Below are 18,824 nucleotides of genomic sequence, written 5' to 3' on the forward strand. Positions count from 1 at the left end.
GACCTGGGTTCCATCCCTGGGTTGGGAAGATGCCCTGGAGAAGGGAATAGCAAATCACTCCAGTATTCTTGCCTAGGAAATCCTATGGACAGAGGAGTCTGGCCAGGCTACAGCGCATGCACTACTGAAAGACTTTGTTTCTTTCAAGTGACTGTTGAAATGCGCTGCCTTGAGGGGTTAGGTGGAGGTGTTGAAGGTAATTCTCAGGTTTCTGATTGGGACAAATGTACAGCTGTTCACTGAAGTAAAGAGCTGAAGGTATGGAAAGACTTGGGAGTTCAAATTGAGACACACTGAGTTTGAATGGATGAAAAAGGAGAAAAGACTTTGTCAATGTGGTCTTTGAAACATATTATGGGTTGGGGGTCCGGGGTGGAATGGAAACCACTTTGTTATTCTTTGGCGCGGGCAAAACCTAAACCATTTACTATCTTGTTTTTCACAGCAAGTTTGTTGACCCCTAAATCTATGGGATATTCAGAGACTGTCTAAAAATATATACATATATATATGAAGATTTCAGCTTAAGAAGCTATAATCTTAAGAAAAATGAAGACAAAAGTATAAAGATTTAGATCTACTCCAGGAAATCTATAAACTTAAAAAATCACAGAATACTGTTATGAAAAATTATCCAACAGTTGGAATAAAGACAGTGTAGCATGACCTCCCAGTATCATACTGGGGCATTGTTTCACAAGCCCACCCAAGGACTACTTAATTACCCATATGAAGTTGCTCAGTCGTGTCCGACTCTTTGCGACCCCATGGACTGTAGCCTACCAGTTTCCACCATCCATCGGATTTTCCAAGCAAGAATACTGGAGTGGGTTGCCATTTCCTTAATTACCCATAGAAGTGTACATTTGTTTTTAATCTTGCTATTTAGATAGTGTTGGAGAGATGTGAATCATCTCCAGTGGAAATATCCAGTGGAAAAATAACCTCAAGTTTTTTATTGCCCTGTAGGACATCAACCTATCTTATATCTAGTAATCATGGCCTAACACTCTTCTTTAAATGCCTATCAATACCTAGCTCTTCATGATGCATTACACATGAGTGAGGGGGAAACCCCTTCACGAAGCGTTAATATATCTTAGTTGTGTTTATTCAAGTATATTTTTAACTTTTAAAATATTTATTTGGTTGTGCCTGGTAATAGCTGTGGCATGTAGGATCTAGTTCCCTGACCAGGGACTGAACCCAGGCCACCTGCATTGGGAATACGGAGTCTTAGCCACTGGACCACCAGGGAAGTCCCATGTTAACTTTTAAAAAATCATATTTTAACAATATGTGTGGCATGATTTTTTAAAATTATGCATGTAGATACATACATGCAGGTGTATGAAGTTACATCAAGGGACTCAAAAGATGCCCACTCACCAAACTGTTTAAGGGGTTACTTCTGTGGGGGGAGGGGTGTGGAGGAAGAGTCCTCTGTATGCTTGTGTGTCATGCAAGTCTTCCTCAAGAACATACTCTACTTGGATAACTTTTTAAAATGGCATTGAGGTAGGAGACCTAACCAAAAAAAAAAAAAAAAAAGTTCATCTGTATTCAAATGAAAACTAAAGTGTGAACAAGTATTTCAACAGTGTAAACACAGCGGGGGAACAGACATCACCCCTTCAATGTGTTAAGATGAGGTCTGAGGGTTTTGTGATTAATGACACTGGGCAGCAACCACGGTTGATGGGGTCAGGTTCTAACCTTACTCCTTCCAAAGGCAGGAGATTTCAGATCTTGGCCAGGCCCGGGACCGGACTTCTGGGGCAGTCAGGCAGGAGGAAACGGGGCTGGCCAAGTTCAAAATCAACTTTTTCTACTTTAGTTCCTGGGAGATTGCACGTCCCTCCACACCATTTTGGGCCAGTTTTCAGCCTTATTTTGTTGACAGTCCTGGAGGTCTCACAATTTTCTTTTCTTGGCTTCTGTTCTTGCCCATTCCACAGCCTTGGGTAGAACTGGATCTTAGTCTCAGTACCAAGTCCCTTACTGTCTGTGAAAACTTGAGCAGACAATCCCTCTCTGTGCCCCAGGTCTGTGTGTAAAATAGGCTTTGTGCCACCAATCCCAGCTTTCTCCTGGGACTCCTGGCAGAGTAGAGGCGATGGGTGTGAAGATGCTAAGCGTGGGAAGGTAGCAGAGGGGAGAGCTGGTCAGCATCATATGTTGGAAGAACATCTAGGAGAAGATGGAAAAGCCAGTTGCTCTTCAGGCCATGCCTGGGAGGTTGTGAGAAGGTCCCTTCCCTTACATCAGGAGTTGGAACAAATACTTGTAGCTTGTGATCCAGCTCAGGCCTGCCCTCACCTGGTTAGATGGGATCACATCTGACCTCTCACACACCTAAGACATCCTGAGGATCTACATGCCCCTCCCCTTTTCTGGATCCCAGTTCTTCATCTGTGGAACGTGACCACACTACCTCCTGCGTGGACATGTTGCGGACTCAGTGAGAAGACTCACACCACAGCACAAACTGGGATGAGGAGCGCTGTCCCTTCCTCTGCACCATAGGGCCCCCTGCTCTGTACGTTTAGCCCGGCGCCCTCCACCAATTCAGAGCTGCCCTGGCCACCCATGAAACACCCCTGTACTGGCCGGAACCAGCTCACGTTCTAGAATCTTGTTCTCTACAATGTCCTTCTTATTCTAGAATCCCACGGCTATTCCAGACTGGGTGCTCTAGAACCGGAGGGATTGGCTGCTCTTCCTGGACAGTGTCCGCTGCTCAAGCTCTGCCACCCGCCTTGAGTCTGTACTCCTGCCATGATGCGCTGGCGGGACCGTGTGGCTGTGCTCTTCTTCCCACAAGGCATGATTCTCACCATGGCCGCGCTGATGCTCTTCTTCATACACCTGGCTGTCTTTGCCAGCGACGTGCACAACTTCTGGGTCACCTACCGCTACGACCGCATGAGCTTCCGCTACACCGTCGTCCTGATGGTAGGCTGGGGCGGGGGCTCGAGAGGTGGTCTGGGGAGGCCCAGGGGCTGATGGAAACCCCACTGTTGTGTCAGGGGCCACTTTCCCAAGGGATGGGCCCTACAGTTCTCCCAGGTGATCAGCATCTGCTGGGCCGCCATGGGGTCACTCTACGCGGAGATGACATATGACAAGTTTCTTCGCTGCTTTTCCCTGACCATCCTGAGTGAGTAGGGAAGGGAGGTGGACTTGGGGGGAGGAGGGAGCTTTGGAATGCAGAGACACAGCAAGGAGGGGGCAGGCAAGGCTGATGGGGGCTCTCTCCTCTGCCCAGTGCTCAACGGGGCCATGTTCTTCAACCGCCTGTCCCTGGAGTTTCTCGCCATCCAGTACCGGGAAGAGAGCCACTGAAGCCTGGGACCCGGGCTGAGAAGGGGGAAGGAAAAGGCTGCTTCGGGTGTTTTAATAAAGTCTATCATTTATTTCCACCTGTTGGCTCCTTTTGGTTGGCGGGAAGAATGGGGAGGGGGGGGAAGCTGCAGACCCAGGAGGAGCAGGTCAAATGCTTGATCCGCAGGGACCCCAGGCCTAGCCTGCAACCACTCTGGTGGACTTGACTTTGGGTCTGGGATCTTAGTGTCTCAGGCTTGAGAGAGAGGAACAGAGAAGGGCCCCCCCCCAGACAGCCTCCCCTACCCACCTCCTCAGGCCCCCAGGTCCTAGGCTGGCCCAGCCATAGGCAAGGATTCAGGAGGGACCCACACGGATGTGAGGGTTCATGAGTGGGTCCAGGTTGGGGTCACTGTCAGCAGCAGCCCGGCCCAGGCGAGACATGAGGGCCAGCAGGGCCAGGAAGCCCAGCAGCCCCAGCAGTAGCAGCAGCCCCGCCCGCTGCAGCAGGGTCAGCGGCCGCTTACGGGACCCAGCCCGGCTCCTGGGGGGGTGAGGGGAAAGTCAGGTCAGGCCTTAGGACCCTGGTGGCCCTGTGGCTGGGAGAGGAGTGCCAGCCACGACCCTTGTCTTCTGGCCCCAGTGCCACCAGCCCTGAGCCTTGTTTCCTCAAATGTGCCGTGGGGGCAGAGGCGGGGCTCATCCCCGAGCCTGCCCGCTACAAGGATGATTGTGCAGCTCAAAGCAGCTGAGGTAACAGCTGTGTTCTGGAAGCCAGAATGTGTCAGGCATAAGGGGAGTCACAAAGACCGGGGAGGTGTCAGAGCGGGAAGGGGCCTCAAGAGCCTGAGTCTGAACCTCATATGCAGCAGGCGAGGAAAGAGCTGGAGAGGGGCAGACCCCAGCCCAGGCCTCCATGCAGGGCCCCAACACCAGGTCCCGTTATTACCCAGGATAGGCCTCCTTTATCATGAAACCGTCCCCCCAGGGCCTCTGGCTCTCACTTCCCCCACTCCCCGTTCCTAGCATCCTGCCCCACATGACCCCGTGTACCTGAGCAGCTGGGCCAGCCACCCCAGGGCTGGCCGGCGCCGGTACTTGTCATCATCACAATCCCGGTGGAGGCCTGGTGCCCGCTCATCATCCCGCGTGTCATACACCTTCCTCGGGGCTGAGGCTGCAGGGGCAGAGCCACCGGCATCCACAGGCTCAGGAAACTGGGCCAGAGAGGGGTGGGGATGGGGGAGGGCAGGAGACCCTGGCCCTTTTCAGCCTGACAGAGCATCTTGGGATCATGGGGAGGTGATGTCTGATGGAACAGGAAGGGTTCTGTGGGTGGGTGGGTGGACTGCCGAGGTCCCTCCGCATACCCACCCCCCATTCTATCCCCCTCTGGCCTGGACAATTCCCCAGCTCACCGTGAGTCAGAGGCTCGGGATTGCCCATGTGGATCACCGTGTGCTGTTCAGGCCGGCTCGGGGAAGCAGGGGGCCGGGGGACTTGGCTGTAGAAGGCTGGGGCAGCAGAAGCGCTGGCTGTCTCTTCCTGTTCGGGGCTACCGCTGGCTATGGGCAGGAAGAGAGCGGTAAGCAGGGTGGGGAGGCAAGGACCCCATTAGCAGTGGAGGCTACCACTTACCATTAAAGCTGGACCAGTCAGAGAACTCAGACGTGTTGAGGGGTTCAGGCTCTGGGCTCACCAGCTCGTCAATCTGGAGGAAAGAACTGATGTCACCAGTCTGCCCGGTGCTGTCCCCACCCACCCCTCTGGCCCAGGTGGGACCCAGGGCAGAAAGATTCTCACCAGAGGAAGACCCAGTCCTGCCCGGGCCCAGTTGACCGTGGCCAGCTTCTCTCTCAGCGCAGAGGCCACAGGGCCAGCCAGGTTGGTTGGAGGGAAGATGGGGCCACTGCAGCTGGGGCACTGGTAGCCAGCAGGTGCTGTGTTTCGGGGGAGCTGAGCAGCACGCTCATTGAGGCAGGCCCAGTGGAACAGATCTTAGAGCCCACAAAGTAGTGGAGGAGAGACATGAGGAAGACTCTTAGGACCCCTAGTCCACTAGCCCACTGCAGAGATATCTGCACACACATGTGTAAGCCCAGGGCTTACACAACCTCCTTCCCAGGTTGATTATATCAGTGTACCTTAAGACTTTGGTCTTCCTGGCCACCACTGTCTGACTAAGACAAGGCAGATGCTACCAGGCTGCCCAGCCCCTAGGGGCTCAGGGTAGGTGGGAAGAATATGCCACCTAACCTCTCCGGGAGTCCTCTCTGGACCTGCACTCATCACAAACTCACTGGGCTAAAAGCTCAAAAGGTTACTAGACATATACACAGGCACCTGTATGCGTGTACATATCCATCGGCACAAATGTACACGTTTATATACATGTAGTCAAACACAAGTGCCATCCCCTATATCCACACTTATGGGCACATTAACTCTCACATACATTCAAGTATGCTAACACCCAAGCATTCACACCCAGGAATTCTGCAAGCCCACAACACGCTCATATGTTCCTGTACAACACTGACCCATTCACTCACCCACAGTACCAACGAACACACTAACACGTAAAGACACAACGCACATTTAACACATGCATATATAAACACACACTCACAGTGAGAAACACATATGTTAAGCTCACTCTTTTACACTAGTTCCTTCAAAAAGTGGAGCTAAGGCTCTTACAGCAGAGTCGGGTCAAGACCATGACACATGCCTCTGCTGACTTCTTTTAACTGACGTCACTGTGGGAAATTCAATTCCTCTCTGTGTAATGTTGGAATTAGAAATGGATCCTGAACGTCTGAGAGCCCCATGCTTTCAGCTCACTACAGGTACAGCCAGCTACTGCTCACAGCCACAACCACACCTGAGAGATTGGCAGGGAGGAAGCTAGGAGCTTAGTTTTTAGGGAAAAACACTAAGGCCTAGAAAGGGAAAGTGACTTGCCTGAGCTCACACAGCAAGTAAGTTACCTAGTGGGACCAGAATCTGAGTTCCAGCCTCCCAAGCTTGAAGGTCTCACTGTCCTGCTGCTTGGGGAGCCGCTGGAAACCAGTCACACTGGTCTTGTCCAGATCCCCACCCCCAAGGTGCCCAGGCCTCACCATAACAGATGAGGCGGGTTGTCTCCCGAGCAGCCAGGGGTATGTTACACAGGCGGCAATTGGGGTTGTAATCGCTATCTTGGAGCCACTGCAGGTAGGACTGGACGATGCACTGAAGTGGGAGAAGGGGGTCACAACTGGAGCCAGGGCTCCACAGCCCATCTCCCCAAGGCCCAGGTGCCTCTTTTTCTGTCATCACAGAGGAGATTCATTCTTTTGTTTGACCAATCAATAAACATTCATTGAGCACATATGTGCCAGACTCTGTCTTAAGCACTGGGGATACAACAGTGAACAAAATAAACTAAGTCCCTGCCCTTGAGGAGCTTCCATTCTAGGGCCGGATCTTTCATAAATTTGGAGGAAAGTCAGTACGGCTTGCCCACCTAGCGCCCTGCTCAGTCTCTACTCTGAACACCCACCTTGGCGTGATTGGCTACCAGGCAGTGCTCGCAGACGTTGACCCGGTGTTCGAAGCAGAACAGGTTGGTCACCTTCCTCTTGGGGCACTTGCAAAGTCCCATAGTCGACCCTGAGGAAAGCGGCACAGTTGGCAGGGAGCCAGGTTCTGCTGACCTCTACACATTTACCAGCCCAGTTTGTTTCCACTTATTAACTTCCCTAGACACCGCTCGTATCCGCCCCAACACCAAACTCCTGCCCACCTTCCCTCTACATTCTGGGCCACGGCCCCTGCATAAATCCCGCCTCCTGAGACACCCGCATTCGTCCCGCATCCCATCCTTGGGCAGGCCCCTCCATCAGTCTCTCCGATACCACCGGCCCCGCCCCCAGAGGTCCCTCCTGAGCCCCACCCCCTCCATGCCCCGCCCCCACCTTCTCCACAGACCCCACTCTCTGTGTTACTAATCGGCTGCGGCACCGGTCCTCACGGGCGCGAGCGCCGGTCCGAAGCGCGGAAGGTCAGACCGCGTTCAGCCAAGCTCTCGCCCAGCTCTCTTCAGCTCACAACGCTCCGATTATCCCTCGGCTGCCACGTCTCTTCCGGGTGCGGCGCGCGCTGATGACGTGAGAGCGACAGTGACCCCTCCCCTGTAGACGCTAGACATGGAGGAGGGTGGAAAAAGGAGTGATCGAAGCTCGCGGACCTCCCCCGTACATCACTTCCGCTTCCTCCCGGGCAAGGCGGGTAATTCGAACGTTTACCTTTCGGGTTGGCGCGCGCTCTGGTGGCGGCACCTGCGGCAGAGGGGATAGAGACCAAAGCTAGACATGTCCGAGAGACGAACCCGGTCCGGAGGGGCCGTCCAGTGCCCCGGTGAGCGGAGGGGGCGCGCGGGAAAGGGGGTTAAGCCGTTTGAGGGACGCAGTTCGGTGAGGAACGCCACCCCACCCCCCGCCCTCGAAGGCTCTCTCGTCTCCTGGCCAGGAAGGCGCCCCCAAAGGGCCTGTTTGGGAATCTTCTCTCTCTTTCTTCAGAACCTGTTGTCTAGACTCTGAGGCCGAGTCCTCCCCTACCTCCTAAATTTTTCTGATTGCAGGACCCAGCGCCCCAACTCCCACTCGGTCTCTGCGGAGGTCCCAGCGGAAATCAGGCTCTGATCTCCCAAACACCCTTCCGGAAGTCTGTCCTAAGGTGAGCCTCAGGTTCCTCCTGCTCTGGAAGCCTCTGGGCTAATAGAGACCTCATGTTCACTCCTCTTCTCCAGGCGCCTCAGGAGGCTCCAGTCAGAAAACCCATCGTCTTGAAGAAGATCGTGGCCCATACTGTAGAGGTGAGGGCTGAGAGAGGAGTTGTAGGTGGAGAGCCAGGATCGGGAGTCGGCTGTGTGATCAACTCGTCTCCACAGATCCCATCCATTAACTCTCCTCGAAGAAGCCCCCGGGTAAGTTCATTTTCATTTCTTAGTTAAGGGGAATCCAGGACAGACACTCTAGAGCTGGGGCGGGATATAATGGCTGCTCATGTCTCGTGGCTCCGCTGGTAAAGAATCCGCCTGCAATGCGGGAGACCTGGGTTCAATTCGTGGGTTGGGAAGATCCCCTGGCAAAGGGAAAGGCTACCCACTCCAGTATTCTGGCCTGAAGAATTCCATGGACTGTATAGTCCATGGAGTCACGAAGAGTTGGACACAACTGAGCAACTTTCACTTACTCACTCATGTCTGCCCAGGGAGTTGTTTTTGCTGTATTTTGAAACAATTTGCCTTTGGACACCTGCATATGTTGCCAGGCTTGCTTACTTCTTACACACTTGGTGCGTTTAATGCCCTGGTATTCTCTACCATTTTCCTTTTAAAGTTGAGCTGGGTCTTACTACTCATTTTTCTTTTTAGCCTCTTTTTCTCAGTAACTTATAATGTCTTGAACTGTTTTAGCCGAAGTTATTGTTAAAGGTGTCTCATTCACAGAAGATCTGTACGTGATGATATAATGAATGAGAAATGTTACCTGCCTTTGAGTAGCTCACGAGGCTTGTAGTCAACTGGGGAGAAAAACAAGTGATAACACAGTATGCTGAGGACTGTAATAAAGAAAGTAGTAGATACTGTAAAGATACCTAACCCAGACCAGGTAGCTCAGGGAACGTTTCACAGAGGTGTTTGAACTGAGTCTTTGAAGACAAGTTAGCAGTGCTCCAGGCGAAGGAAGCTGTGCTTGTAGACGCCTGGAGTCCACAAGGAAATGCGCAAAGTTTCAGGAACAGCACTTTCGGTGCGTCTGCAGTAGACCTTGTCAGGAGAGGGAGTGTGCTGAGCCGGAGCAGATCCTGATGAACTTGGACTTCATCCTTCATTCTGTGGGCAGCTTTGGAGAGTCTCAAGGTAGTGACTGAGGCAGCCTTGGGTGTTATAGAAAGATCCTTCTTGGGTCTGGTTGGAGAATGGGTTGGAGAAAGCCTTCTGGGGACTCCAAGACCAAGTAGAAGGACATCAGAGGAGTCCTAAAGTGAGACATTGGGTGCGTGAAGTAAGGTAAAAGCAGAGCTTTGCTGGAGTACTGCTGGAGAGCCCCATCACACAGGACTCAGCTCAAAGGATACCTCCTCCCGGAAGCCTTCCCGATAGGCCTTATGAATAGCCAAGAGTACTTTGTTTGTCTTGAGGGCAGGCTTCTGTCTCCCTGACGGTGGCCATTCTTATTGGTTGAATGATAGATTCATGAGATATTGGACCAAAAAAATGTGCAAGGACTTGGACGGCTGTAGGGACTGACAGAGTGGTAGTCTGGGTGACCCTCCTTTTGTTCAGCATCCCTTTTACTAAGACTGATGGGATAGATTCCCCAGAGCCTAGAGCCAGGAAATGTCTCATGATAACGTAATTCTTTTAAACCACAAGGGTCACTAAATTTGTCCTGTTTCTCACCTTAGTTATCAGAAAGCTCAGTGTCAAGTTTTGTGAAAGTCAGTTGAGTCTTTATGTATTGAACACCTACTCCATGCAGGGCTCTGCTGAAGGTGCTGGGCGTAGGCCAGGTCAACCAGACAGGTGAAGACACCTGCTCACGTGTGACATGCACATTCTAGCTGAGGTCTCAGCCAACCAGCAAACAGTCAAAATCAGGTAGTGATCTCGCTGGCCAGGAAAGGGGTGACAGGCAGAGGTAAGGAGGGGCTGGCCTCCGTTCCATGGTAAAGGACCATCTCTCTGAGGAAGCAGCTCTAGAGCTGAGACTGGAATTATGAGAAACCAGTGTGTGAACATCTTAATACACATGTCAGATTAAGCATTTTCCTGTTCACAACCTTGCCATGGCTCCCTGGGCCTCCCCTTGAATAGTGGCCTGCAAAACATGCCCTAAAACACCCGCGTTACCTCTCGAATCCCATCATCAGTTCCTTGGCTCACTCCCTCTCACTTCACCCTCACTGCCCTTCTTGTTCCTTGACCCTGACTGGCACAGTTTCACCTCAGGACTTTGCACTTTCTGTTCTCTGCCTAGGACAGTTCTCTGGATGACTGACTCCTTTGCTTCCTTCAAGTGCTACCTGTATCTCGGTGAGGCCTACACTGACCTACACCTATCCCGTGCACCCCATGTACGCTCCATCCTGTTCTGTTTTTTTCCCAAGGTGCTTAGCACCTCTAACATGTGGCACGATTCCCCCTGTGTCTTTTTTCCCACTAGAATGGAAGCCCTGTGGAAACAGGTGTGTATTCTTTGTTTTCTTCCCTGCTGTCTTCCCAGTGCCTGGCAGGTGACCAAAAAGGACTTAGTGACTGGATGGACATTTTAGATCCTTGGGCCTTTCTTGAAGTCAGTAACACAGTTAAATAACTGGGAGGCATTCTCTCTTCTGTCCTGCTACAGATCGCTTCTTTATTGGAGAAAGAAAACAACCCTCCTAGCAAGAAGCTTACTAAGGAGGACCTCTTCCACACCTGCAGTGTCCCTGTCACCGCCCCCTCCACTCCTGTGCTATGCCCCGTGAATGCTGAGTCCAACTCCTGGAAAGGAGACTTGGACGCCAGAGACTTGGAAATGTCAAAGAAGGTCAGGCGCTCGTACAGCCGCCTGGAGACTTTGGGCTCTGCGTCCACCTCCACCCCAGGCCGCCAGTCCTGCTTTGGCTTTGAGGGGCTGCTGGCAGCTGAAGACTTGGCTGGAGTCTCGCCAGTGGTGGATTCAAAGTTAGCTGAGGTCCCCAGGGTTTCTGTGAAGCCCTGGGCCCCAGACACAACTCTCCCTGGAATCTCCCCTCTGGTTGTGAAAGAGAAACGAAAGAAGAAAAAGGTGCCGGAGATCTTGGTGAGTGAGGGGCAGGGGTCTTCCTCTGCTACCACTCCAGACACACGGGGAGACACATCAGGACACGGGCAGGGCAGGGGCTCAGCCCTGGCTATTGTGGTGGAAAGGCAGTGCCTGCAGAGTATGGGTGGAGACGCACAGCTGACGTGCCCTCTTCGCCACTCACCTGCCCTCCATTTCTCTTCCCCCAGAAATCGGAGCTGGATGAGTGGGCCGCGGCCATGAATGCTGAGTTTGAAGCCGCTGAGCGCTTTGATCTCCTGGTTGAATGAGATGAAGTGGGGGTGTCCCTGGCCAGACTCTGCCCTCCTCCTGTTGTACATAGTTCCCTCATCCAAAAGACGCTTGGGGTCCCCTGCCCTGGTCTTGTTCCCCATGCATGTGCTGTTGCTGCACGTGGGGCCTGTCCTCTGGGGGTTGGTGCAGCGGCGGCAGCCATCTGAGCTTCCAGAAGGGGGACCTCCCTGGCTCAGCATCGCATTGGTGTCCCGTCTGTCGTCAGTGACCTACCATCCTTTCCCCCCACCTCCCTGAGTATCCCAGCCAATTTCCAGTCAGGCCACAGACTAGGGAGCAGGCATCACTGGCCCAGCCAGAGGAGGTTAAAGGGCTGGGGGTCGGGGGGAGAGAGGGCACCTCTCTGCTCCTATGGGGAAGTGCCGCTCTTCTGCACCAGCCCACCGGAGACAGGTGTGGGGGCCATGGCCAGCCTCTGGCTTTCTCTACTGAGTCATCTCTGCTGGGGCTTGGTTCCCCTCCTTGAGCCCATCTAGGTAGTGAAGCTTGGGTTTCCTCTTAGATTCTGTAGATGGTCCGGGAGCACTGAACCCATGGATTGGAGAAGTACTATCTGTGAGGAAGAATCTGGACCCTGGGCCTATAGAGTCTTTTTTGTAGGGGAGAGGGAGGCCTTGGTTGCGTCTCAGACGGTAAATGTCTACTACAAGGAAGCTGTATTTTATAGTTCTGTGTGTTGCTGCTGAGATGTTGGGTTAAATGCAGGCTGATGGAGCAACGGCTGCTTGAGGTGAAGAAGGTGTCTCGAGAAAACGTAGAACCTGAGGCTCAGGGATTCTGGGGCGATGCCTGCAGTGGCCCGGGAAGGGGCCCATGGCTGAAGGCGCCTGCTCTTGTTACTCATACCTGTTTTTTACAAAGTGTACAGTCTACTCAGCTCTAGAAGAAAAACTTTGGGGTTGTATGGTCCTGGCGACCTTAGTGTTTTGTAAAGTTCTAGGAAGCTTTCCTCACGTGCCAGAAAGGGGCCAGGTTGAGAGCAGCTTTAACTTTCAGCTTCCTTAGCGTCCTCTCACACGAGGTGTGAGTACCCTGCCTGAGGTAGGTACTAGGAGTTGAGCTGGGGGGAGGAAGGGGTCATCTCATTGTCTCTGGTGAGCCGCATGCCCCCTCCCTTGTTTCTCTTTTCTCAATATTGGTAAAAGGTGAGCTTGCAATGGCTGCCCAACCACAGCTTCCCCTGTAGCCCAGGCCACTGTACCTTTTGATGATTATGGATTCATGGAAGTAGAAGCTAAGAGGAGTGCAGAGGAGCTAGTAGATAGCAGAGGACATCAGGGAAGATGAGTGTTTGCTTGGTTAGGGTCCCTTAAATGGCACAGGCCTGGTGGGTATCAATTAAGCTCTGCAAGGCTGAGGAGCCCTAGGCTACCTGTCCGGTGCTTCATGCTTTGTCACGCAAGCCCCTTTGCCAGGGTGAACCCAGACGCCCTTGAACTGGACTGTTCCTGGAGAGTTGTCCTCGCTGACTGGCAGGACAACTCCTGGGAAATGTCTTTGTCCTGAAAGCCGGAAGTCACCAGATGATGTTCAGTTGATGTTGTTACTACAGACTTTTCTCTGTCCCTGAAAAACTAAGAATAGAGTTGAAGAGAAAACTGGGACTTCTTTTCAAAATTAAAACAAACAAAAAAGTTTCTGCCTGTTCATAGACTCTTTTCTTTTGTTGGCTCAAAGCAGAGCTGAGGGTGTGGGACCCAGGAAACCATGCTTTCTTTGGGCTGCTTGTCTGTTTTTAAGGGGGACTGCCAGCCTGGCTTCCAGTAGCCCTGTGGTAGATCACTCCCACCCCCAGGTCTGTGTTTTCTGTCCAGTCCTCCAAGAAGGGGAGCCCCATACCCTCATGTCCCAGCAGGAAAGAAGTCGGGCTGGGGTGAGGCTGCTAAGAGCTCCACTCTTAGCACCTGGGCACCAACCCTCCACCCCTTCCTGAGTCCAGCTCTTACCCTGCTTCATCTTCCTGACAGATTCCTGTGAAGGAGCCAGTTCCTCACTGGCTTAGCCTGGGTGCTCGACAGCAGTGGGTGCAGAATGCCCTGGGGAGCTAGTCAAAGCTTTGATTCCCAGGAATTCTCCCACCAGGCCAGAGGAGGCCCAGGGACATAAATGCATCTTTATGCAGGTGGCACACCCACTCCCTTTCCTCATCCTTTCTATGCTTGCCCTTGCCTCCTCGTTTTTAGAGTAAATGCGCCACCTCCTTGCTCAAGACTGCCTAAGTTTTTTTTTTTTTTTTTTTTTTTGCTATACTGAGTCTTCCTTGCAGCGTGCAGGCTTCTTTAATTGCAGTGTACAGGCTCTCTAGTTGTGGTGTGTGGGTTTAGTTGCCCAGCGGCATGTGGGATCTTAGTTCCCTGACCAGGGATCGAACCTGCATCCCCTGCATTGGAAGGTGGATTCTTAACCACTCCACTACCAGGGAAGTCTCAAGATTTTACTAGTCTATCTCCAAACCATACGTCTCTACTGAGCTCAAACTGGAATCTAGAACTGTCTTCTAAAACTATCTCAACTCAGAAGTCATCTCAAATTCAGCTCATCCACCAACGTGCCTTTTTCTGTGCTCCTGTTATTATCAACACCACCTGCTGACCCAGTCACACAGCCAGGAACCTGGGGTTATCTGTAGGTCTACCCTCTCCTTCACCCCATCCCATCAGCCAAAACCTCCTCAACACCCCTCCATCCCACCTCTATGGCCCCTGGACATTTGCCCTGGCCTCCTAGTGGATCTCCTTAGAATGAGTTCTAAGAGACAAAATACGATGCTGTTTCTCTCCTGCTTAAAACCCTTTGATACAATAATCCCACACGTTATCTGACTCAGTCCTTAACAACAGCCCTGTGTATTATGTGGATTTCTGTCCACTGTACCATCAGGCAAGTCCAGAGTGGTGGTTTGGTTTTTTTTTTTTAATTTATTGTGACAAAGTACATAACATAAAATTTACCATTTTAAGCATCTTAAGTGTACAGTTTGGTAGCATTAAACACACTCACAATGCTGTGCAGCCATCACCATCATTCATCTCTAGAACCTTTTCATCCTCCCAAAGTGAAACTGTCCCTGTTAGACAGTAAGTAATTCCCTATTCCCTATTGCCTCAGCTTCTGGCACCCACCATCCTACTTTCTGTCCATGAGGAGCCAGAGGATGTTTGCCCTTTTGTGTCTCATTTCTTTCTTAAAAGTTTTTGAAACTTTGTTTATTTTTATTTTGGCTGCACTGGGTCTTCATTGTGCCACTCTGGCTTAGGTGCCCTGTGGCACACGGGATCTTACATTGGAAGGTGGATTCTTAACCACTGAATCACCAGCAACATTCCTTTATGTCTCATTTCACTTACCCTGTTTTCAAGGTTCATCCATGTGACAGCATGTGTCAGAATCAATTCCTTTTGAAGACTGGATAATATTCCATCATACCTATTGTATATAACAAAAATGTATATTGATACAATTCACTTCTGGGTACAATATCCGAAAGAAGTGAAAGCAGGGTCTCAAGATATTTGCCACCCGTGTTCATAGGAACATTATTCACAGTTGAAGTTGGAAATAGCACAGATAACCATCGATGGATGAATGGATAAAATGTAATATATACATTTTTGTATATTCTATTGTACCTCTAAGTACACGAGTTTGATCTTTGGTCCAGGAATATCCCACGTGCTGCAGAGCAACTAAGCCAGTGTGTTACAGCTGCCTAGCCTGTGCTCTAGAGCCCACGAGCTACACTGAGCCCGTGTGCAGCTGCTAGCCCATGTGCTTAGAGCCTGTGCTCTGCGAAAGAGAAGCCACCGCAATGAGAAGCCCACAATGAAGAGTAGCCCCTGCTTGCTGCAACTTGAGAAAGCCTGCGTGCAGCAACAAAGACCCAGCACAACCCCCCCAAAAATAAAAGCAGCCATGAGGAAAACACCCTTTGATGCCTTCCCATTGTCGATGCAGTCGTGTAATGGATGTTATCAGGTTTTGGCTGCCGAGTGTCAACCCCTACAAATGGCCCAGTAGCAAGACCTGCTTTTCTCCTTGGGCATGAAGGGGTCAGATACTTGCTTGCCCTGATCCCAGTGACCAGAACATGCGCATCTGACCTGAGTCAACCAGTCAGACTGCATGAGGACCTGGACCGAGGACCAGGAGGAGAGGGAAGGATTGTTGAGGATGCAGTGAGGTGAAGGCCTCACAGGCCCGGTGGCAGCCCTGGACCTCTGTGGTCCAGTGTGGAGATGACAGAGCACTCCGGTTGGGTCCTGTGGTGGGGTCCTCATGTGGTTCTGGCAGCCAGCATCCCACATCTCCGGCCCTTTGAGTCTTCCTCAGAGTTCCGTGACTCCCCAGTATCCTTCCTTGTTTGCTCAAATTACCCAGTGCTGTTTTCTCTTATTTGCAACCCAGAGCCCTGCTGGCCCAGACTGCTTGCTGGCACTCTTGAGGACTCCAGGGTGAGGCTGCTGGCCAGGTCTCCAGTGTAGGGTCCAGAGACCCAGCGCAGGCCTTGAGCTGCTGCAAGGTCCTCACCTGCTGAGTTCCGCCTTGATTAGGTGTGGCTTTGGCTCAAGTGTCACATCTGCTCAGTCTTTCCTACCCGCCTGTCCCAAGGGTTCAATCCCTGATCCAGGAGGATCCCACGTGCCCCGGGCAACTAACCCCCTGGGCCACAACTACTGAGCCCACGGGCCCTAGAGCCTGTGCTCCACGACGAGAGACGCTACCACAATGAGGAGCTCGTGCACCGCAACTGGAGAGTAGCCCCCACTCATTGCAACTAGAGGATAGCCCATGAAGCAACAAAGACCCAAAACAGCCAAATATAAATAAATAAACATTAAAAAAAAAACTATAGGCTTCCCAGATATCAGAAAATAGAGCATTCCTGTGAAACCTTTTGTAAACTGAAATGGTGTAAAGTGAAGCAGTTACCTTAGGACACAACAGCTTGCTAACAGAGGCATAGCATAAATCGAGGTGGAGCACAGATGCTCACGGTGCTGCGATGGCTGCAGTTTCTGGTGGAGTTGCTTGGCAGGGCTATTCTGGCTGCTTGGAGTGCAAGCTGCCTCCAAAACTGCTCCCTGCAAAACCAATGCTGAACGCTGTTTTTGCTTCTTACCTTTTTTCCTAAAAATGAGAATTTTCTCCAGTTTCCTAAAACTGAAAATTTCTTTCAGTTAGCAAGAACAGGTGCTAGTGTTAGGTCTTTTCATAAAAGCAAGTGGCATAAAGTGAACTTTGGAAAAGTGGGGAATAGCTGTCCCCATCTTGTCGTTTTGATGAGAATGAGAGGAAATGATACGAGTAAAGTGCATAGTACATGATAAGTACTCAGTGAACAATAGTTATTTACAGGTAGACCTGACCACGCCCACCTTTCTAACTCTCCAGACCATGTGCAGACCCCTCACAGCACCTTAAAGCTCGCAGTCTGTCTGTTGGACACACACATTTACACGGTAGTCTGAGCTCTGAGGGTGGAGGCGGAAGCAGTCGTATTTAGCTCTCCTCCCAGCGTCCAGGCACATGAGGGATGAAGAGGGGTGATGCTTTCCCTCCAGCCTGGCCCATGGCAGCTCACAGCCTCCTGGAGAGCTTCGAGCACCCTGGAGGAAAGAGAGGGCCAGGGTGAGTCGAAAGCAGTGGCACCTGGGTGGCCTGAGGCAAGCATGAGACCTCAGCACCCCCCACCCCCAGTACGAATCCTGGACCCAACCACAGGGTTCACACTGATCCCCATGGCCCTGGGTGTAGACTTCACTCTCGCACAGGACAGCTCCCTACCCAGCCCCCACCCCTCCCCCGCCTCTGAGTCCTGAGTCCTGAGCCCCTGTGACCTGCCACCTCTTCACGCTTGAATGAAGAGGCTTGAAGGCCTTGGCTTGAATGGTCCTGAGAAGGCTGCCTTCCCCACTCCCACCAGCAGCCCGTGTGCTCCCACCACGTGACTGGCAAGTTGCCAAACTCTGACAGCCATCAGACTGGAACTCAGAAAGCCCTGGTTCTGAACCCCACCTTTGTCTTCTGAGACCACAGCCAAGTTACTTAGCCTCTTCGAGTCTCGCTTTTCTCTTATGAAAAGTGGAGCTGATTCCACCTCTGTGACTGAGTTGCTCTGGTCAACTTGTTGTCCAGGTTGATGGTCACACGCATAGCTCCTGGTAGAATATGTAGTAACTGACCCCTGGCATCCTTATATGAGGTCCATAACAGACTCCCCAAAGGAGGGAATTCCTTTTTGTATCCTCTCCACATTCAGGGCAGGGCCCGGTACAAAATCAAGGCTCACTGAATATTTGTGGAGTGGAATTCCAGTTGAGCTATTTCAAATCCTAAAAGATGATGCTGTGAAAATGCTGCACTCAATATGCCAGCAGATTTGGAAAACTCAGCAGTAGCCACGGGACTGGAAAAAATCAGTTTTATTTCCATTCCCAAAGAAAGGCAATGCCAAAGAATGCTCAAGCTACTGCACAATTGCACTCATCTCACATGCTAGGAAAGTAATGCTCAAAATTCTCCAAGCCAGGCTTCAGCAATATGTGAACCGTGAACTTCCAGATGTTCAAGCTGAATTTAGAAAAGGCAGAGGAACCAGAGATCAAATTGCCAACATCTGTTGGATCATTGGAAAAGCAAGAGAGTTCCAGAAAAACATCTACTTTTGCTTTATTGACTTTGCCAAAGCCTTTGACTGTGTGGATCACAACAAACTGTGGAAAATTCTGACAGAGGTGGGAATACCAGACCACCTGACCTGCCTCCTGAGAAACCTGTATGCAGGTCAAGAAGCAACAGAATGAATGTGGAACAACAGACTGGTTCCAAACTGGGAAAGGAGTACATTAGGGCTGTACATTGTCACCCTGCTTATTTAACTTATATGCAGAATACATCATGTGAAATGCTGGGCTGGCTGAAGCACAAGCTGGAATCAAGATTGCCGGGAGAAATATCAATAACTTCAGATATGCAGATGACACCACCTTTATGGCAGAAAGTGAAGAAGAAATAGAGTCTCTTGATGAAAGTGAAAGAGGAGAGTGAAAAAGTTGGCTTAAAACTCAACATTCAGAAAACTAAGATCATGGCATCTGGTCCCATCACTTCATGGCAAATAGATGGGGAAACAGTGGAAACAGTGAGCGACTTTATTGGTGGGCGGGGGGCCTCCAAAATCACTGCAGATGATGACTGTAGCCATGAAATTAAAAGACACTTGCTCCTTGGAAGAAAAACTATGACCAAGCTAGACAGCATATTAAAAAGCAGAGACATTACTTTGTCAACAGAGGTCCGTCTAGTCAGAGCTATGGTTTTTCCAGTAGTCATGTATGGATGTGAGAGTTGGACCATAAAGAAAGCTGA

The 18,824-nt window shown here is 51.2% G+C and overlaps 4 protein-coding genes across 10 annotated transcripts in view; 2 read left to right on the forward strand and 2 right to left on the reverse strand.

Moving 5' to 3' along the window:
• The first annotated feature begins 30 nt into the window (after window positions 1-30).
• Window positions 31-3,422, forward strand: TMEM262 (transmembrane protein 262). Of its 2 annotated transcripts, none has more exons than XM_027532045.1 (4): window positions 31-258; window positions 2,666-2,955; window positions 3,061-3,160; window positions 3,269-3,422. In XM_027532045.1, exons 2-4 carry the CDS (start codon window positions 2,779-2,781, stop codon window positions 3,343-3,345), a joined length of 354 nt encoding a protein of 117 aa, XP_027387846.1. In that variant the 5' UTR covers window positions 31-258; window positions 2,666-2,778; the 3' UTR covers window positions 3,346-3,422. The 2 variants fall into 2 exon arrangements, with proteins under 2 accessions (XP_027387846.1, XP_027387845.1); XM_027532044.1 differs by lacking the exon at window positions 31-258 and adding an exon at window positions 1,257-2,539.
• Window positions 3,393-7,453, reverse strand: ZFPL1 (zinc finger protein like 1). Of its 5 annotated transcripts, none has more exons than XM_027532033.1 (8): window positions 7,297-7,453; window positions 6,869-6,978; window positions 6,447-6,558; window positions 5,128-5,321; window positions 4,963-5,035; window positions 4,743-4,889; window positions 4,378-4,501; window positions 3,393-3,868 (listed from the first exon to the last, which is right to left on the reverse strand). In XM_027532033.1, exons 2-8 carry the CDS (start codon window positions 6,968-6,970, stop codon window positions 3,682-3,684), a joined length of 939 nt encoding a protein of 312 aa, XP_027387834.1. In that variant the 5' UTR covers window positions 6,971-6,978; window positions 7,297-7,453; the 3' UTR covers window positions 3,393-3,681. The 5 variants fall into 5 exon arrangements, with proteins under 5 accessions (XP_027387834.1, XP_027387835.1, XP_027387837.1 ...); XM_027532034.1 differs by having other exon boundaries at window positions 7,284-7,445; XM_027532036.1 differs by having other exon boundaries at window positions 7,340-7,439.
• A 40-nt stretch (window positions 7,454-7,493) lies between these two features.
• On the forward strand, window positions 7,494-13,093 carry CDCA5 (cell division cycle associated 5). Of its 2 annotated transcripts, none has more exons than XM_027532038.1 (5): window positions 7,494-7,596; window positions 7,949-8,043; window positions 8,117-8,293; window positions 10,722-11,159; window positions 11,351-13,093. In XM_027532038.1, the coding sequence occupies exons 1-5, from the start codon at window positions 7,515-7,517 to the stop codon at window positions 11,429-11,431; spliced, it is 873 nt and encodes a 290-aa protein (XP_027387839.1). In that variant the 5' UTR covers window positions 7,494-7,514; the 3' UTR covers window positions 11,432-13,093. The 2 variants fall into 2 exon arrangements, with proteins under 2 accessions (XP_027387839.1, XP_027387840.1); XM_027532039.1 differs by having other exon boundaries at window positions 7,595-7,725.
• A 772-nt stretch (window positions 13,094-13,865) lies between these two features.
• SAC3D1 (SAC3 domain containing 1) overlaps window positions 13,866-18,824 on the reverse strand; it is a 36,413-nt gene continuing 31,454 nt past the window's right edge. Inside the window, exon 4 of the mRNA XM_027532040.1 lies at window positions 13,866-17,062. Within this exon, the coding sequence (XP_027387841.1) occupies window positions 16,874-17,062 (189 nt within the window). The 3' untranslated portion in view covers window positions 13,866-16,873. The remainder of the gene's footprint in view (window positions 17,063-18,824) is intronic.

Source organism: Bos indicus x Bos taurus, chromosome 29 (assembly GCF_003369695.1).
Source record: "Bos indicus x Bos taurus breed Angus x Brahman F1 hybrid chromosome 29, Bos_hybrid_MaternalHap_v2.0, whole genome shotgun sequence".
Taxonomy (NCBI): domain Eukaryota; kingdom Metazoa; phylum Chordata; class Mammalia; order Artiodactyla; family Bovidae; genus Bos; species Bos indicus x Bos taurus.

Bases quoted from the DNA above. Each gene is read 5' to 3' on its own strand.
- TMEM262 (XM_027532045.1), top strand. From the start codon at position 2,779: ATGATGCGCTGGCGGGACCGTGTGGCTGTGCTCTTCTTCCCACAAGGC. The intron at 2,956-3,060 runs GTAGGCTGGGGC...TGGGCCCTACAG, and splicing joins GCTACACCGTCGTCCTGATG to TTCTCCCAGGTGATCAGCAT. The intron at 3,161-3,268 runs GTGAGTAGGGAA...TCCTCTGCCCAG, and splicing joins CTTTTCCCTGACCATCCTGA to TGCTCAACGGGGCCATGTTC.
- ZFPL1 (XM_027532033.1), bottom strand. From the start codon at position 6,970: ATGGGACTTTGCAAGTGCCCCAAGAGGAAGGTGACCAACCTGTTCTGC. The intron at 5,322-6,446 runs GTGAGGCCTGGG...GTGGGCTCTAAG, and splicing joins AACCCGCCTCATCTGTTATG to ATCTGTTCCACTGGGCCTGC. The intron at 4,502-4,742 runs GTGAGCTGGGGA...CTGCCCCTGCAG, and splicing joins TCCCGAGCCTCTGACTCACG to CCTCAGCCCCGAGGAAGGTG.
- CDCA5 (XM_027532038.1), top strand. From the start codon at position 7,515: ATGGAGGAGGGTGGAAAAAGGAGTGATCGAAGCTCGCGGACCTCCCCC. The intron at 7,597-7,948 runs GTAATTCGAACG...TTCTGATTGCAG, and splicing joins CTTCCTCCCGGGCAAGGCGG to GACCCAGCGCCCCAACTCCC. The intron at 8,294-10,721 runs GTAAGTTCATTT...GTCCTGCTACAG, and splicing joins CTCCTCGAAGAAGCCCCCGG to ATCGCTTCTTTATTGGAGAA.